At 41.3% G+C, this 20,044-nt stretch overlaps 1 protein-coding gene and 2 long non-coding RNA genes across 3 annotated transcripts in view; 2 read left to right on the forward strand and 1 right to left on the reverse strand.

Annotated features, from left to right (window-relative positions):
• Positions 1-2,774: 2,774 nt before the first annotated feature.
• Positions 2,775-4,800, reverse strand: LOC145447342 (uncharacterized). Its single transcript, XR_013917535.1, has 2 exons — positions 4,265-4,800; positions 2,775-4,232 (listed from the first exon to the last, which is right to left on the reverse strand). It is a non-coding gene; the product is annotated as an uncharacterized LOC145447342 (long non-coding RNA).
• Positions 4,801-8,821: 4,021 nt separating this feature from the next.
• The window catches only part of LOC145446194 (uncharacterized), a 239,069-nt gene continuing 227,846 nt past the window's right edge, over positions 8,822-20,044 (forward strand). Inside the window, exon 1 of the long non-coding RNA XR_013917227.1 lies at positions 8,822-9,538. This is a non-coding gene — a long non-coding RNA (uncharacterized LOC145446194). The remainder of the gene's footprint in view (positions 9,539-20,044) is intronic.
• LOC145447191 (MFS-type transporter SLC18B1-like) lies at positions 14,905-17,713 on the forward strand. The gene has a single exon (XM_080325597.1). The coding sequence runs from the start codon at positions 16,382-16,384 to the stop codon at positions 17,708-17,710; it is 1,329 nt and encodes a 442-aa protein (XP_080181723.1). The 5' UTR covers positions 14,905-16,381; the 3' UTR covers positions 17,711-17,713.

The raw sequence follows: 20,044 nt of genomic DNA on the forward strand, positions 1-20,044 counted from the left end.
CTTATTCGGAGTACTCAAGTAGGTTTTGCATCTTTTGACTATTTTCACTCTACTTACCGAGCAAGATAGTGTAATGGTGATGCGCCCGGCTTCTTGATCGGTAGGTCGTGGGTTCGATCCCTGGCCGGGTTAGGCCAAAGACTCGAAAACTGGTATCCGCTGCTATCATGCTAGGCGCTTAGCATCCACGGATAGCACGGAGGAGAAAAAAGCGGGGGTGCTGACTAGATGACCTTACGGTCGTATCGCATATCTGTCGTCAAAAGCGTCTCGATGGTGCAGGCGAAAACGAATAACCCCCTTCTCTCTTACTCAATCGGTTATGTTTTCTGCATACTCGCACTTCCACTTACCTTTGTATGCAGAGCTTTTAATACTTCAGTGTATTTTGTATAGAAAGTAGTTTTCGGAATGGTTTCGGCTAGAATACTTCTGCCACGCCCGACAATATGTTACCTACGCCCAACTTGCTAGCTTGAAAGATAACACAACGAGTCACGGGAACATTACTAACAACCAATGTTCAAGTTAGAAGACACGCAACTATTTATTAGGATTGTTCTTGGAACGGGTTAGTGGTCGGGAACCTATGACTCGCGAGCCATAAATGGCTCTTTTGGGAATAAGATATTGCTCTTTGAGAAATTTTTAATATTGTACTTTATTTATCAATATTGCAGCAACTTGTTAGTGAGTTTTCATGGCGGCCAGAATGATTATTCTCGTGGCATCATAAACATGTATTTGAGAGCTCAAGACAATGGGGTATCCAGGGTTAGGTGATCGTACCAACCTTTTTTCAAAATCCTCACATTTAAGTTGCTATCGCGCCGGTGACTAACACCACTTGTGAATTCGATCTACCTACTATCGTGCGCCTCAAAATCTTGGATTACACGATACCTTGATTGACCATAGAAAATAACAGACATTGCGACGTTCGTGGGACAATGCAGTTTTCAAATACACATTGTTTTCCTGATTTAAGCCGAGAAATAAACTGCATTGGAAGTGACATTCACAATTACAAATTCAATTCCAAAAACAACGTCACAGTTATCCATCTTTTTGATTGGTTAGTAGCTTTCAAGCACCGCCGTAAAAACTGTAGGTGTGTGGTGTAGCGCAACGTTACGCTAGTCCGAATACTATAGAAGTCGATCAATATTCAGATTTTCGAAATAATCGCGAAAATTACATTTTATTAATATCAGTGATTATATATTTAGGGTTAATAACAATGAGTTGTGCTATCACAGATGAGGCTTGGCCCGTCTGCGCCTCATCTGTCCCTTTACCAGACCTTTCGCGCTCCATTTTCAAACAATAAATATAAAATTCAGTGATTTTGGGAATAAAATGTCCAAAATCTAGTAATTCATAAACATTGATAGAAATACCAATAATCATTGAAGGTTTCACAATTTTCCTTCAATCGTCCCTGACGACATCTGAGGCCCTGCCTCACTTGCCTCCCCTAACCCCAAGTCACTTACGTATCACATCCTGCAGTGAGTATGTAATGTACTGCTGTAGTGACCATGGCCATGTTTGGCCCCATCTACGCATGTGAGCAGAAAAATGACGCACATCATCCCATATATTAGCGCTACCAATACGTCACGAATTTCAAATTGTGACGTGGTAGTGGATTGACATATACGGCTCTTTGGGAGTTACAGTTGAAAATATTGGGCGACTATGGCTCTTCGGTAGAAAAAGGTTCCCGACCCCTGGACCGTTAGTAGTCCTATCAGAGAAACTGCCATGTATAAATCACTTGATTATAATTATAGACGGGCATCTAGTAAACGGTGTTTGTCCTGGTTATATGGACGTAAAATGAATAAATATATTTGAGCAATAAGCCTTACTCTGTCCGATTACATTACATCCTTTTGTCAATCACCTCACAAGTCGCTATTGCCTCAAAATTGCCGGATATGTGAACCCAGTTGCGCAGTTCCAAGGAAGACGGAACTTACCAACGCTCATGTAATTTGTGAGTGTTGGCGAGTTTAAGCTAATAAAGTAATCAGTTCGAGAATGACAAAAATGAACGCGCATTTGTCTTGTCCAATTTGCCAGATGAGCATTCGAGTATAATCGTTAGTCCTATCTATAAGCCACGCTGCGTCAGTGAGCACAAAAGTTGGAGTAACGGATAAATAAATGATACTTAGTTATGGAAAATTGGGCCGATTCGTAAAATCTGATGCATGATATGTCGAGTGGATTATTGTCTAAATCAGGGGTTCTCAACTTCCCGTGTAAGACGGGCCGCCCTTTAATAGCAAACGACGCTGCGGGCCGCAGAACATTAATACCATGTATTTGTAGGCTACTATTAAATTTAGTCTACTGTAGCCTATTTACCCGTCGTATCCGGGCGTTTAGTACATTTTTGATGCATTCTAAAGAAATAATGAACAACGTTCGTAAGTTTTGCAGTTACTGTTTTTTTTTGAGAATATGTATCTTCCAACGGCGCAAGTATAAGTCCCTCATGGAGCGTGCATTGCATTCATTGCATTACATTCATTGCCTTAAAACCAGTGGTTCCCAACGGGGGCGATATCGCCCCCCAGAAGGCGATTTAGCAGTCTAGGGGGGCGAAAATACCGAAGGGGGAGATAGGGGGGCGAAAACGGACGAAGGGGGCGATAGGGGGCGAAAACAACGAAGGGGGAGATAGGAGGGCGATGGCGCGTTAAAACGGCTGTATTGGTAGTCAGGACCATAACTGCTGCACCAGGGCTGTGGAGTCGGAGTCGGAGTCGGTGGAGTCGGAGTCGGAGTCTGGGTAATTTTCGCTTGATGGAGTCGGAGTCGGAGTCGGAGTCGTGAAAAATATAATAGCTGGAGTCGGAGTCGGAGTCGGAGTCGGTGGAAAAATACTGACTGGAGTCGGAGTCGGAGTTTGTGAGAATGACCGTGACTTCGACTCCGACTCCGACTCCAACTTCTCTATCATGAAAACATTTGTTTTCGAAAAATTTTCAATAGAATTTTTTATGTACCACCAATCACTGTTATTAATAACCATACAGATCAGGTGCGGCCAGCCCGTGGCACGCAGGCCCAATTTGGCATACGAGAAGGTTAGGTGTGGCCTGCGAGGTAATTCTCGAAATTATTTATGACATCAGGTACAATTGCAAGGCCAACCAAAATTTGATTAGCATGATCACGACATTAGATGATGACTATACAACAGTTCTGACGCATTGACGTATCCAGGGGCCAGCCACATTTATCCCAAATCTTCGTATATGACCATAAAGTAGAATATTTCATAGCAGATATATTTGACTTGAAATTTTTCTCGGTACTCCGCATGATTCATTGTCACTAGATTTCTTGCATTCAGTATTTGAGCCCACTTCTGAAAATTATAAATACCTATTATTCACAGAATTGAGTCTAACTATATTCGCAATTAGGAGATAACGTGTCGTCTAACAAGCGGCTTCGCTTGTGCACTCGCAGCGAGATCGTCGACAAAACATTTGCACAAAATGATAGAGGCATGTTCATGTTCACTGATACCGTCGATTTTGCTATGTCTAAACGTCGAATAATCCTGTCCTTGCCAAATGAGCCCAGTGGTATACAGATGCGACCCCAATGTATGTTATCAACATATTTATTGATATAATTCAGTCATTATCTTGCAAAAACATTTCGCGCTTCGCGCGACCAGACCCTCATTGCGCACTGCACAGTTGCATGACATATATTGTTATCAATTTTAGAGCGTATCAATATAACTCTTGTTTGCAATGTTACCTAATTCGGTTCGCTCCTATCGGACGACTAAAAAAGGCTATCAACATTCCAGTTGCCCGCGCAATGGTTCGTATATCTCATGTGTCCCTTTGGCCGAAAAAGTTGCCCACCCCTGATATAGATAAAATTGGACATTACTTGCAAATCACAAGTCAGTTACAGAGGGGAAGAAAATCGCAATATGCGTTTTGGCGATGCAGTCAAAATTGATGCAATTTTTGGAATTATACCATGATACTGTGACAGAGCAAATGCATCGGCTGGTTTTGTAAAATTGTAAAAATGATGTAAATATGACCAAAGGGTGCTTACCACTGGACAAAATTTAAAATATTTGTAGTGTAGCTTAGCTGTTTGGGTCGAATAAATGATTAAGGAAGACTGCAAGTCCCAATCCTTGAATACTTGATTAAAGTACATGTAGACTGGACATAGGCTATGGTCTTTGACTACTTAACTAAATTCCATTTATGACCAATAACTGTTAGTAGTAAGAGTGCGTGTGCTTGTAATTAGGATAGTGTGCAATGGCAAAATTAGTAAGTTCAATCTCTTTATTAGTTGCTGAATCATACACAAGAACTACACTTGGATTTTTTATTTACATTTTTATTATACAGGATTGGACATCTGCCATATTTGAATGATTCATACATTTCAGTATATTAGAGAGTCCATGTTATAAAAACTTGAAAAAAGAAGGATATTTAGCAAGTCTTTCTTTCATGTAAATTGCATAGTGGATAATTCGAGCTGTTCCACAATGAAACAATTTAGCATGTCACCGTTTGCATATGTTTAATGTTTGTATGATAGTCATTCAACCGACAATGTGGCATATAATTTTCGAAGTAAATTGGTAATAATGCTGGAGTCGGAGTCGGGAGTCGGAGTCGGAGTCGGTACGTTTAAAGACCCTGGAGTCGGAGTCGGAGTCGGAGTCGGTATATTGAAAATGTGTGGAGTCGGAGTCGGAGCCGGAGTCGGTGGTAAAATTTACCGACCCCACAGCCCTGTAGCTGCACCCCAAACCCCCAATTGGGGCCGAACTCGAAGGGGGCCTAAAAATATTTCGTGAATTAACATAAATCATAGAGTAATTTTTAGAAATTCATCCAACTTTTTCAAAAAGTTTTCGCGCCGCGCGCGATTTCATATCATCATATATCTTGATTTTGCGGTACCCATCCCCAAACAAAAATACGCATGATTTATGGGAATGGAGACTTCGGCGTCGGCCATTACTGCGCCACAACGCTCCAAGACATATGAAGTTATAGGCCATGTAACATGCGACTCCAAGAAGTGTGCCAGAGGACGAACAGCAGCGAGAAGACCTTGGCCGAGAAGCAATGCCCTTGTGCTGACCGAAAACTCCGATATATATACATATATGTTTAATTGTCCATAGACGCCTTAATGACTGGCGTCGAATGTTCCTGTCCTGGCGATATGAACCCTACAGGACTAATGCCATCTCCGCGGGGAAAAATTATTTGCCAGCAAAGAAATACTAATTTGAGACCATGTGTGTCTCGTTTTGGTGATTTCCATATCTTTTGACATAGCAGATATAGGAGGTCACGAAATAGCATCATGTAACGAAGTCAATATAGCAACGGGTCCGCCCGAAGATGTTTATTTAATATTTAGGGGTCGTACCTTTTCCAACATACCACACTCAGCTGTGCCGGTAAATCTGATTACGGGAGCTGAGAGAGGATGAAAAATTGATAGCAATATATATGGAATTCCAGACCATATTGACCGATTCAAACATGAATTATAGAAATTTGTCGCGCTTCGCGCGTTTAGGCGAAATACGGTGACTCACCAAACAGTACATGAAATAGGGTAGAGCTGATATGTAGCGACGTAAAGCACACTGGCTGATGAAGGTCTGGGGTTTGGTTTATCACCCTATGGAGGCCCAAGACCAACGGTTTTTTTTTGGGGGGGGGGGGGCTGACGAAGAGCTGTTACGGTCCTGATGGGAATCAAGTCGGAGAAATGACCTTTTTTTAGTCAACTCACGAAAATTTAGCTGTAAACGTGTAATTTCGAGGTTGAGCCGAAAAGTTGAGCTTTTTTATTAGTCAACTCGCCGGTGATCCCAGTTTGTATGACCATTTTTCGGATCCCAATATTTGGGGGGCGATGATCGGAGTGGAGCTTCAAAAGGCGGCGATGAGTCGAAAAAGGTTGGGAACCACTGCTTTAAACCCTTCCAACAGAGAACGGAATTATCTGTTTCAATGCGTGAGGAAGCAAATATAAAATTACGGTAACTTTTTCATTACAATGGCCATTATCACTTTGAGCTCTCTATGAGAAGTCTGGCGTTTCAGGGTCATTTCTGAGCACACCAACCATGCTTGTACTCGGCTTGTTCTCGATACGCTGGTGTGATCTGTCAGAGTGAGCACACCGGTAAAGTAGCCTACAGTCTAAGTAGCAACGTCTTTCAGAACATGCGATAAAAGATCGACTGACGTTGCTGCTACTGTATTGGTCACAGTTGAATCAGACAACTGTCATAGCTTCGAAATTTGTCAGGTAAAGGTGCCCTTGATGCTAAGTTCGGGAAACAGCGAATATTCGCACACTACGTTAAAGTTTTATTGAAATCACACCTTCCCTAGCACATTTCTTGAGTTAGCGATATTCCAACGCGTCATATGACACATCGGTTTTCCATTTAAATCTGAGAAAGCAAATTCCTTGTTCAACGCCGCGTTATAAACCCAGTTTTCGCCGTTTAATTTTCCGTTACTTGTTCTTGTTTCTGTTCAAACCATTCGCGGTGAGTGAAATTATAGGGTTACCATATTTTGGGAATATGAAAAGAGGACATTTTTGTTAAATTTCCTGACTTACAATACCGGAGTAAAATCCGGAAAAGTTGGTTAATTTATTGGGAGTTTGTAGTTGGTTGACTAAAAAATAATAGAAAAGGTCATTTTTCCGACTCAACTCCAGAAAGATACACTATTATTGAATTCTCCGTTGGTTGACTAAAAAAAATAATTCCGGCTCAACTCCCGATATACCCGCCGGAACGTTACTTGAGTACTAATGGTCTATATCTCAGTTGAAATTTAATTAACATACATTCAATCAAAATTTTCGGAAAAGAGGACAAAATCTAAAAAAAGAGTAGATTTGGGCACCTCCGAGGACAATTTCAACGATGTCAAAAAAGAGGACGCATGGTATAGCCCTAGTAAAACAATGTTCAATAGTGTGATAGTGTAGGCCTACTGCAGCTCTTGCAATCTAAGCTCGAGCATATATCAAGAAACCAGAACACATCAAAGAATGAATATTCAAATGAAACAGAGACGGTGCGATAAGAGAGCTAAGTAGCTAAATTAATATAGGTAACAATATTGTGACAGTAGTAATCGCGTTCATAACGAAACATGACGCGGGCCGCAAAATAAACGTCTGCGGGCCGCGGGTTGAGAACCCCTGGTCTAAATTCTCTTTCATCAGTCACGCAAATAACGAATTTTAGATAGTGATCCGTCGATATTATGAAGGAATTGTCCCTTACAAACAACGACGGTTTTGTTACGGTAAGTAGGCGTGCCGGTGCCAAAGGGGTAACAGAAAATTGGTGTAATACTAATATACTTGCCTGGTCCGTTGCAGCAGTTTTACGTTCCCGATACCAGTAAATTTGAATCGTGTTTATTCGTTGCGGCAACACGCAACCAATACCCAGAAAAGTAAAGTGAATAATGATGTAAATCCCGTCTTTGACGCGGAGATCGGGAGATCATAAGTCAGAAAGTGCCTAATTGAAGAGGGTTTCATGCTTTCATCACACTTCCAGCAGCAAATTAATGATCGTACTTTGGGCAACGCTGTTATGTAGGTTCGTCTACATTCTGAAAAAAGATTAGACAGTCATCAACACAGTTACAATTTGAAAATTATCGGACGTTAGTGTAAAGTACTGCATATGTTCAAATTCCTGTCACATTTTCTCGAATAATGATGACCTGAATCATGTCGCGGCTATGTGATTGCAAATTTTCATTTACGTCGCACTTCCAGTATATTTGACATGGCATAGTGCAAGAAGGGACCGGCGAAATGACCTCATTCTATCACTGGAGAGGTCGACGCAATTATTCATAACTGCAAAGCGATGTTACGTTTCCATTTTCGTGTGGTTCATGTCAGAAATATTATAAACTAAAGCGTCTGCTCACCGTTATGAATAGCTTTGCCCCAATATACAACTATTGGCGTTTCAGTGTCAGTCAGACCAACTAACAAATATTATAGACCAGCGGTCGGGAACCTTTTTTGTCCGAAGAGCCCTATTGGCCCTATATTTTCCATTTTAACTCCGAAAGAGCCATACATGCCAATCAAATGTTAAGTCACAATTTAAATTTCGTGACGTCATGGTAGCGCTAAATTCGAACTCATGGGATTCGTCGTGTGCGCCACATTTTGTCTGTAAAAACTCGTACTTATCATGCTGGTTGCTTTATTTGAGCATGCGGAACTTGAGTTACGAGAACGTATAGGTTCGTCGTGATGATCCTTTTAAATGCGAGAATCCATGATCACATGTGTAGGTGAAGCCAGGCATGGTCCCTACAGCAGTATGTAGGCCTGCATACTCTAAGCTGTGATACATTAATGGCGTGGGGCCAGAGGAGGCAAGTGAGGAAGTACCTCACCTGTCATCAGGATGAGTGAACGGAAATTATGAAATACACAATTACTCAGAGGTGGTAAAAGTAGTCAAGAAAGCTAGTAATTTTCAACTTGAGTTGCTAGACATGCAGTTAGATATCGAGCTCAATAATTTGAAAGTGAAAACTTACTTGTATTTTGGAGTTAAGTTCCAAAGAGAACGTGTCCTACTATTGGTAGTTTCTATTGATGTTCACGAATGACTAGATACTGAAAATTTTTCTCCTGATTTCACACAATTTGTATGTTTATTGTTTATTGTTCGATAATGAAGCGCGAAACGAGAGTTAAAAGGCACAGACCGGCCAAGCCTCACTATTGATAACGCAATTCATCGTAATTAGCTTCGGCTTTATTATATTATTCGGCTTAGCTTTATTATACCTGATATTAATCGAATGTAACAGTCACAACGATTCCGAAAATCTAAATACTGATCGACTTATCAATTCTCAAAGTATTCAGCGGTAACATGTAACGTTGCGACACGCCTATCACCGGTACGACAGAGCTACTTGCCAATCAAGAACGTAGATAGCAATGGCGTTGTTTGTAAGTCGAGTTTGTAATTGTGAATGTCACGTCCACGGCAGTTCATTTCGCATCGTAGATCAGGAAGACAATGTGCATTTGAGAACTGCGTTGCGATTGTGATATCGGCGTCGCCTTGTCTGCTATTCCCTTTCATTAATTAACGTATCGCACAATCCAAGATTTCGAGTCGAGTGCATAAAATTCGTAAGTGATATTGGTCGCCGGCGCGACAGTAACTTAAATTTGAGGATTTTGAAAAGAGAGAGGGTCCGAGCCCCTAAACTGAAGACTGCATTGTCATTACCTCTCAAAGACATGTTTATGCTGCCACGAGAATGATTATTCTAGCCGTGAAGAAAATTTACTGACAAGTCCCTGCAATATTGATCAATTCAGTACAAAAATAATTATTTGACAAAGAGCCATATCTTATACGCAAAAGAGCCATATATGGCTCGCGAGCCATAGGTTCCCGACCACTGTTATAGACTATAGAACAGTGGTTCTCAAACTGCGGGACCCGCCCCCTTGGGGTCGTGAAAGCATCTGAAGGAGGTGCGAATCTGCGGTCAACTGAAAACAATTTGCGCGCTTTGCGCGATTTACCTCCAATTCATGGTTATTGCTCTGTGTATAGTCCAAATTTCATATTTGAGAATTCTCTCATTAACTGTCATACCCTTTCATGTCATCAAACTACCCATTGGGATTGATACCATTCTGGTTTCATTTTGTGATATGATGATAAGGGGGCGCGACATTTTTAACTGTCATTACGCGGTGCATGTCAAAAAAGATTGAGAATCACTGCTATACAGTGAAGACAATTTTGAACAAGCTTCAGACACAAATGCAATCTAGCTTCATATTTAAAAGTATCAAAAAGATTGAAATTAGGATGTGTCTTAAAATCTAGTAGAGTCAGTTTGGAGAAATGAATGACATTTTTGAATTCGGATCACGCCAAATAGGCCTATACTCTGAAATCGTTCATACCTTCCCTGCCAAAATTTGATTGTCTGTCAGAGAATTTGCTGGCTAGCATATATGTTTGTATCGTTGATTTCTTTAGCCTATCGTAGCTGTCGTCGAGAAACCGACTGTCTCAATGGAAAAAAGCGATATTTGCGATGATGCAACACCCCTCATCGAAGAATCAAGATCGAATCGCGATTGTTAGACTGAAAACAGAGCAGGATTTATTTCACTGTGGAAGGATTCCGGTACTCACCAAAAACTTCTTCTTCCTTACATCTTTTTGGGAGAGCTGACAATTTTTCTGGTCGTAAGCTCGCCATATCCATTCATGACGAAATTAGTATTGGATCGAGGCGGAACTACGCTTGAATCGTCAATCATCTTACAAATAACTCTCCTCACTTCATCGATTAATAGCATCGTTATCGGAAAGTATCAAATCTGCACCAGCAATAAAGTCTTACTGCTTGGAGGTTTGATCTGTTTCGCTGTTTGTCAGATTGCTATCGGCTTTTTAGATTTTGTCCCCTATTTCACCACTTTTGTGGCTGCGGCGATCATAATTCGTCCACTGCAAGGAATAGGATTAGGAGGATACACGGTTGCTGCTTTAACGATCATATGCCACGAGTTTACAGACAATGTCGGAATCCTATTTGGCATTTCAGAGTCCTTTATCGCGATATATCTGCGGACCAATGCTCGGTGGAGTGCATAGCATCCGTTGCTTTTGGATTTATTGTTGGCAAGGGAAGTAGGATCAGAAGAGTGTTGTTTTTCCTATCATTATTCGCGTTCATAGCTGGCCAACTTATTTTTTCTCCTGGTCAATCAATGATCGGTATCTTGTTGGAATGGTATTGACAGGGATATTCAATGGCGGCATATTAATTTGTGCTTTCAGCGAGTTAATTCACGTCGCGGTAGGAGGTGACGATGAGCTCAAGTCGAATTCAGCACTGCACCGCGCGTTGTCTGAAATTTGGACATTGGCAGTTGGCGTTGGCGAATTCGTATTACCTCTTATTGGATCGCAGCTCCATGGAAAGACGGAATATCGGTATCTCACTTCAGGACTACTTGCGGTTAATGGTCTGCGTGTTTGCATTTATTATGTTCGTATCAGAACTAGGGAAGCAACGAGCAATTGAAAATAAAGGTGTCTGTGAAGTCATACTGGTCCGATCCAACTAGCTAGAGACATTGTTACGACACTGTGAGCGGGCGAATTCAATACCTCGATTATCGGTTCGCTAGGCCAGTGGTTCTTGGGCATTTTGGAGCGCGACCCAAATATGAGTTTTAGCAGCATCTCGCGGCCCAAGCTTCACACATCAAAGTGAATGCAGTTGTAATGTTATTATGCTACATTTTTACGGGCATGTATGACATAGAGAAGCTGCAGACAACATTTGTTTTTCGAAACGCACTTCTATGAAACATGCGTGACGTACTCGATTTCAAATTTGTTTTTTTTTTCCTGTGGGCCGCATTTGCACTGTAGGGCTAAGATTGCAAGGACTATTCGATTCCGCCCATTTCGACGGCCGGACAATTGCGAAGGTTTGGGGCAATCAGAAATGTTTTTTGCACCGCACCTTGCCCAGTCGCATGTCGTCCAAAACTTCATGTTTTCATATATCCTGGTGCGGAAAGGGTCGATCCCAAAATACATATGTCTAATAGTGCCGTACGCGCTCGTTGCAAACCCCTACACTAAAGTATAAAAACGGTCTCATACGGAGACAGGCCATACTAGGAATACACAGTTCTTTCAAAATTGCGATTACAGTTCGATAAATGTTTGTAAATTATTCGTGTTTAAACTGTATGGGGTGCGGCATTTACGGCCACGTTCTTTCCTTCCCCTACCCTGTCCGAGCAATATCCGCGCCAGATTTTTGCTTTCCATAGAAACCAATGTCGGACACATCTTATCATAGCATCTGTTCCGACGCGGCACTAAGGACAATGAGTGGCGTTTTATCAGGTGTCGGGATCCTGTCTGCTGCACACTAAATCTGGCAATGGGTACTAAGCAAGCGTTGCGTATCTCAAATCTCTTCTGTTTCAAATACAAGCAGTCCAAAACATATACAATACGGAACAGCTTATTCAGAATATAGATACGTTAAATGGCGAGATTTAGTGTGCAGCAGACAGGATCCCGACACCTGATAAAACGCCACTCATTGTCCTTAGTGCCGCGTCGGAACAATTCGCAAGATTGCTTGCTCGTCCGATAACAGTTGAATGGAGAAAAGAAATAACAGCGACAGAGCAATATAAAGGTAAACGAGAACGGACGGCGCAACAATTAAATTAACCAATCATCAACCAAACAGAACAATTAAGAGGTGTCGAGGAGAATAACGGAACGCAAATAAAGGACAGTTGAATTAAACCGATTCACTAAAACATCCAAGCTGATTAACTAAAAACATGACTCGTCAAAACAGCATCAAACGGTTGAGGTAGGCACATTTTCATGATCAAGCCATATTGTAATAACCACTTTCCGGTGTGTCTCGATTATCGGCTATAGCACCCAAAAAGGTGACTCTGGATATGCACTAACTAATTACTGCATAACGCGCGACGCGCGAAGAATTCTCTTGTTGCAAGAAATTCAGCGGATATTACATGTGTGGACCTGACCCTAATTTAGACCCTTCGCGACCCACGTTTGGGTCGCGCCCCACACTTTAACAACCCCTGCAATAGGCTGTGTCGTCCGGAATAATCCTTATTTTCAGATTCGAGAACGATTTATTCGTTTCATCAACTGTAGTCTCAGATCGTCGGTTGAGAGATTACAGTAGTCTTTGGGATTTCTTTAGGTGAATCGTACTTAATTTAGGGGCACTGAATGAGAATCTATCACATCACGTATTTGAGATAAACTTATATGTCGATAATCACTACTTTTCGGGGTATACTTAAGTTAACTTAATTTTGACCAAATTTGGCCCACATGCATGTAAATTAGGCGTTTTCGCGCATAATGGTAGAATTCTACTACGTATTTTCATTTCTCGTTGGAACTGTTTGTCATTTCGAAGCAGTTTGGCCTGAAAAGACTTTTTGACTTACAAACTGAAAAAAAAATTCATGAAAAAACGTTATTTTAACGAAATTTGGACATATGAAGAATTCTAGTAATTACATCACGCATTACGGTGGAAATAATTGCCATATATACCGGAAGGTATCTAGTCAGTGGTGTTACTGCACGTGCTTGTCATGTGGACGCAACTAGAAATATTTAAATATAATGAGCCTTGCTGTGCCTATTCAACTGTACATTACATCCGTTTCATTAAATATTGCCAATGACGTGACAAAACGCTTCGCAATTGCAGGATATGCTAACTATTTCAGCAATGCCAGGATGTAACTGTATCGTCAGCTTTCGTGCTGATTTCATGAAACATGCTCTTAGGAAGGCAGGTATACTTCAAATGTAATCGCGTCTGCAGTTGACAAAACAGTTCCAGCGAAGATAAAATGTTTCGAGGAGGTTAAGCGAATTAATGAATCAAACTGGGGCTTACCAAATGAACGCACAGTTGTACGCATTTGTACAGCCCATGGTGCCAGAAGAGCATTCATCTAAAAAGGTCTCTGGTCAGGCTCAGGGCTGCTCAGGGTTGCATTTAAAACAATCGGTTGTGTTTTTTTCTTTTGAGAGTTATATAATTATGTCATAATTGTGTAAATACTTTCGAAAAAACATGTAGTATGAGCCTACGGAGGATTTGCACCCGATATAGCCGACGTATACGATATGTAATGGCTGGAACCACATAGGAATAATATGGCGCAGCTCAGGAGCAAGTGCGCACGAGAGTGAGAGTGTAAATGCTCAATCGCTTGCGCAACAAAGGCCAATTCGATTGCGATTTGCGCTGCTCCTCACCAGCTTCCAGACGGCTTTGTTTCGTCACAATACCAAACTCCGTTACAATGCAAAATTCGAAACGGATTTCGGGGGGGGGGGGGGGGGGGGGGTTTCCACGACCACGAGCAGAATAAAATTTACATTTTCGCACTCAGTACCTAGGTAGCTTTCGATTGATACCCGTTTCATCAAATTTCGCGTTCGTCAAGCCGGTCAAAAATTACCGTCAAATTGCCTTTAGCCAAATAGCAAGTGTGACGCAGACCAATTTCACTGAGCAGTGAGGCTTGCTTGTGTCCACATCATATAGGACACTATGGTTTCACACGTTCCGCCGTAGCTGCCTATTATGGAACCTACCAGCAAAGGCCAGCGAAGAATGAATTTTTTCTTCTTTCTAGAATCTAGATCAAGGAATTTTAAAAACATTACGATTTTTTGCCGCTCACTTTATGAAAATCCACCTAGTGGTCAAACCAAAACACGGTTGACCAAAGGTATACAGGTGTGATTTTAAAACACTTCCGGCAACGAACATGGTCTTAATTGCAGCAAGGCTATTGAACAGCCTCAAATACAGTCGTATCCGGAGTTACAGAACCAATTCCGTACTATAATGTACGCATTTGAAAAATACCCTACACATAGGATCACTGGCACTTTGCGACACTAATGAGCTGCGGGTTCGAGTTCGACCTAGGTCGACTCCAGAATTCCTACCCAAATGTTGCAGGTTTATTTAGGCTCCTTCTCATCGTCTCATCCGTGTAAGCGGCGTCTAGAAGTGGGCCGTGCTACAAGTCGACAGCTACGGAATAATGAAATGAAAATAAATTGGCCTAATGTAAATGACCATAGTAGTCGACAAATACCACGATACAAACAACAACAACTGTCACTTTAGAACAGTGGTTCCCAACCCTTTTGTCTTCATCCCCCACTTCAGATTTATTCGGAGCTACAATGGGTCTACTGTTTAGTGTGCAGCCTTATTTCGACTAAACGCTCGAAGCACGAAAAATTTATATAATTCATGCTTGAATCGGTCAATATGATCTGTCACTGTCATTGTATATATTTTGCTATCAATTTCTTATCCCCTCCCTGCTCACGTAATCAGATTTACCGGTAGCGCTGAGTGAGGTGTGTAGGAAAATGTAGGACCCCTAAATAAGAATTAAACATCTTCGGGCGGACCCGTTGGTATATTGACTTCGTTACATTATGCTATTTCGTGACCTCCTATATCTGCTATGTCAAAAGATTTGGAAATCGCCAAAACTAAAAGGCAAACACGATTTCAAATTGATATTGCTTTACTGGCACGGTCCTGTTCCCCAATACCCAACACTTTTATCATCACAGAGCAGCTATTTGCTGGCTTGACTACACAAGACACACAACCACACCAGTACGCAAGACAATCGCCTATAATTGCAACATAAAACGTATTGTGAACCAATACCAGTAACGCTCAAAATTAGCGAAAGCGTTATTTCACGTCGAACTGTCGTGCTGCATGGATGCCTTTGGGACGCCATCATTGGCCACCCAGAGTTAAAAATGAGGTTTTGTGAACAACACGCTATGTAATTTTCGATACATACATTCCAGAGCAGTTAACTGGTAACGGTAATTGCGCAATTGCGCATGTGTCTCCGTGAATATGTAGACTGTCCTGTATATAATTTTGAGCAAATGCGTCTTTTCCCCACCAGAAACCATTGAATTCCCCACCAGTGGTGAATTCCCCACCGTTTGGGAACCACTGCTTTAGAATGTGTGAGATCCTAAATTAAGGATTGTTGGCAGTAAAAGCATTAAGACATGGGTCAGAAGCCTTTTTCGTCAAGGAGTCATAGGTGCCCTATATTTCCAATTGTCAATGTCAATCTGCTGCGACGTCACAACCAAATATGCGTGTCGCCACAACTAAGAAAATGATAAAGATTATGTTTTAAACAGGTGCCCTGATTTAAACATGTTTGTATTAAATGCAATCCTCGTCTGGCCTATATCTATGAACTGCGTTACGTCATTGAGCATTGAAATATGATATGTAATGTATGCATATGCCGATAGGTTTGGCAAATTTTTATGGCAAATTGTTAGAATGTTGTGCAACGAACCGGCACTTCATTCGATGTCATTCCATATTTTACTCTACTCTTATCTAACTTCCCTACTAAATCATTTCATACACAAGCTGCTCCTTTAGATCACATATATTTTGTATACAACCAATCTTGATATTTGAAACGGTTCAAAAATAATGAAATTCGCTGAAGCGAATGTCCAAAAACAGTTGGCGTTTTTGAACCCGGAACGTCCTTGATGTATCGTTTAGTCGTTGATACCTTCCATGCCAAAATTTTGTTGCTGTTCAGTGAATATATATATATGTGTGTATATATATCGTTGTTATATTTGAACTAAACTGTCGTCAAATCATCTACTATCTCAATGGGAAAATGCGATGTGCCCAATGATACAACACCCCTTGTCAATGAAACGGCATTGGATCGCAATGGTTCGAGAGAAGACAAGGCAGAAATGATGTCCTTGTGGAAGGACTCTGGCACTCGCCGAAAACTTCTTCTTCCTTTCATCTTCTCGGGACAGCTGATAGTTTTTCTGGTCGTGAGCTCGCCATTCCCTTTCATGACAAAATTAATATTGGATCGTGGCGGAACTGCGCTTGAATCGTCAATCATCTTACAAATAACTCTTCTCACGTCGTCAATTAGCAGCATCGTTTTCGGAAAGTATCAGATCTACATCAGCAGCAAAGTTTTACTGCTTACCGGTTTAATCTGCTACACCGTTTGCCAGATTGCGTTCGGATTTTTGGATTACGTCCGCGATTTGACTACTTTTGTAGTTGTAGCGATCATCATTCGTTCATTACAAGGAATAGGATTAGGAGGATACACGGTTGCTGCTTTGACGATTTTGTGTCAGGAGTTTACAGACTACGTAGGCATCGTATTCGGCGTGTCAGAGTCCTTGATCGCCGTTGGGTATATCTGCGGACCATTGTTGGGAGGACTTCTGTACAGTGTTGCAGAGAATTTGTTATTGCCTTTCGTAGTTCTCGGTGGGCTGGTGCTTCCGCTCGTTCCGATGGGCTATATTTTATTGCAAGATGCGAAGAAAAGAACTGAAGATTCCTACAAATTCTCGGATGTCATTCGTGAACCGGAATCGGCGTTTTTGATAGGAGCTGTAGTCGTTACTGCCGGTGGATTCGGACTGCTTGAAGTAATTGGAAGCGTGTATATGCTCTCGACCGGACTGACTGTGGTCGAGGTCGGATCTGGTTTGCTAATTACCGGTGGTACATACTGCATATCATCTGTTGCATATGGATATATTGTTGGCAAGGGAAGTAGGATTAGAAGAGTGTTGTTTTTTCTATCATTAATAGCGTTCATTGCGGGACAGTTTATTTTTTCTCCTAACCAATCAATGACGGGCATCTTTGTTGGAATGGCATTGGGTGGAATATTCAGTGGTGGTATATTAATTTGTGCTTTCAGCGAGTTGATCCACATCACGGTAGGAGGTGACGACGAACTAAAATCGAATTTTGCCATGCACAGTGCTTTGTCTGGAGTTTGGATATTAGCACTTGGCGTTGGCGAGTTCGTATTACCTCTTGTCGGATCTCAGCTGTATGGAAAGACAGAATATCGGTATCTCACTTCGGGGTTAATGGCTGCTGGAACTTTACTGGCCATGGTGTTTGCATTTGTGATGTTCTTATTGCAACGAATGAAGAATTTATCCTGAAATTATGGCGTATGCTGCAGGCTATTTACATTTCATGCGCAGCTAAGTTCGACATCATATTCACCCGCGTTCCTAGCCGAAATAAGAGGGATGCAACAAGTAACTGTGCGAGACACTGATCAACTCCGATGAGACTCTCTCGGTGCGCGACTTGAATAGCGCGTTAGTTGGTGTGCCGTGTGATAGTTTCCAGAAGTCGAGTTTTCTATGTCAAGTCGAAAAAGTGCTAGGCAGAATGATCTATATTCGTATAGAAATGATATTACAGAGCAGGGCTGTACAACAATTTCGAATAATTTGCGGCCCATGAAACGACTATTTAATTTAGCATTATATTGATCTGGTACGCTCGTTTAAGTAGAAGTAGAAGCAACGTCGTGACTTTCTACTCATAAGGCTGGGCAAAATCGAGTACCTGAGTGATTCGATTCAGAATCACGTATTATGCTCCGAGTCGAGTCGAGTATTCGAGTGTCAATCCTTATGACGTCATAATGGAATATAACATGTCGAATCTCAAATATGCACCTGTTATACCACCGAAAAGAATATTATGCCTGTTATCCATCACATTAAAGATACTTTGATATTATTTCGACCATACCGATTTTATTGCACTTCGTGACAATGTTGTGGGGTGATCATGACTTCGGAAATGTGATATTTCCGGTAACGTTCGTAGCTTTGTAATGTGTGTTTTGTATGCTGCGATAGGCCAATCAGGGTTTCAAGGCTTCCACAGTGAAAAATAGTATCGAAACTATAATTCTTGTTGATGAATTGAGTTTCAGTGACGTGGAGCGTATAATTTCAGTACTCGAAAAAAATCGTCTTTTACTACTCGACACGAATCAATAAAATTAATACTCGATTCAGATTCGAGTACTCGAATCATTGTGCCCAGCCCTACTCATAAGTATAAGCGTTGAGATTTCGAAGACGTGTCAAAACCAAGTGGAATTAGTGAACGAAGGTATAAAAATTACTCGAAGTAAGGATACGGGTGTATCTTTGTGACTGCAGATGTGGGAAAATACGAGTATAGTCCCCCCTAACTGATTCGACTTTGAATCGAGTATGAGGATTCTAGTCGAACCGAGAGTGGATGATGCGGAAACTTCAAATATGTAGCACTGTTTTTCTTGTCAAATTCTGTGGGCTGGGCCTACAATTCGTGATATTTTGTTTACAAGATAGCGACACCTAGCAGCTGTTAAAAATTAATGGTGATAGGAAGAGTGGCGTTTCGCGAGGTTGCGCTGTTGAGTTGCTAGTCCCCTCAAATCAGTGGTTCTCAAACTTTTAAGAAGAAAAATCACAAAACGGTCCCTTTGCATTTTTACAAATGACTCACGATCCCTAACAATATCAACACAAAACAACAGGTTTGATTTTATGGTGCCAATATGACACTGTGACAGGTGTAGCCTAGGGTTACCATACGTCCTCGTCTAGGAGGATTTGTCTTCTTTTTTGACTTTTTTGAAAGTGTCCTCTGAGGACGCCCAAATGTCCTCTTTTTTGAGAACTTTGTTTAAATATAGGGTGAAATTCGAGTGAGATACAGTAAATCAGCAGTGAAGTAACGCACCGGCGGCTATTTCGGGAGCTGAGCTGGAAGGTTGACCTTTTTTTAAGTCAACCGACCACCGAAAAATTTACCATTTTTTTTCAGAATTTTCCTCCGATATTGCAAGTCTGAAAATTTTGAAAACATGTCCTCTTTTCAGATTTCTAAAATATGGTAAGTCTAGTGCAGCCGATTTTTTGCGACCAGTCCGGTCATGTATTTTGCATTTTGAGAACGCAACTCTCTCGAAAACGGTAATCTTGGCCCTCATATTGCGATCAATCTATAATCTCTGGAGGACGAATCCTTCTGAACCGTCTCATGTCTACGGGAGATTTCATCAGTACCCTTTATCCACCTGATTCACAAACGGTATTACGCTACTCATGAACGAGCAGAAATAGCTATCGGCAAACGCAAGGCTTATTAATTTGTTTCTATCGGCTAAGTAAGCACCAACCAATGTTATGAAAATATAGTGAGCGTGAAGCGCTAAATTTTTTAGAGTTAAGGAATCAATTTTGTCAACATTATTTGTTGAAGCATGTTGTTATTTCGTGAGTTCAAGTAAGGATTGTTGCTACTCGAAATATATTGGTATCGCTCACAAGTACTAAACCAAACTAAAGGCAAAATTCTTATTCAATTCACATTTCAACACGGGGAGCTTTACTTAATGCGCGGGTCGCATTTATCCCGCACAGGGCTTAGATTAGGACTATTCGGTGCTTGAACATATCAATATCGAAGGTTCGGGCCAACAT

Source organism: Botryllus schlosseri, chromosome 9, assembly GCF_051294905.1.
Source record: "Botryllus schlosseri isolate E-star chromosome 9, Bs_hap1, whole genome shotgun sequence".
NCBI lineage: Eukaryota > Metazoa > Chordata > Ascidiacea > Stolidobranchia > Styelidae > Botryllus > Botryllus schlosseri.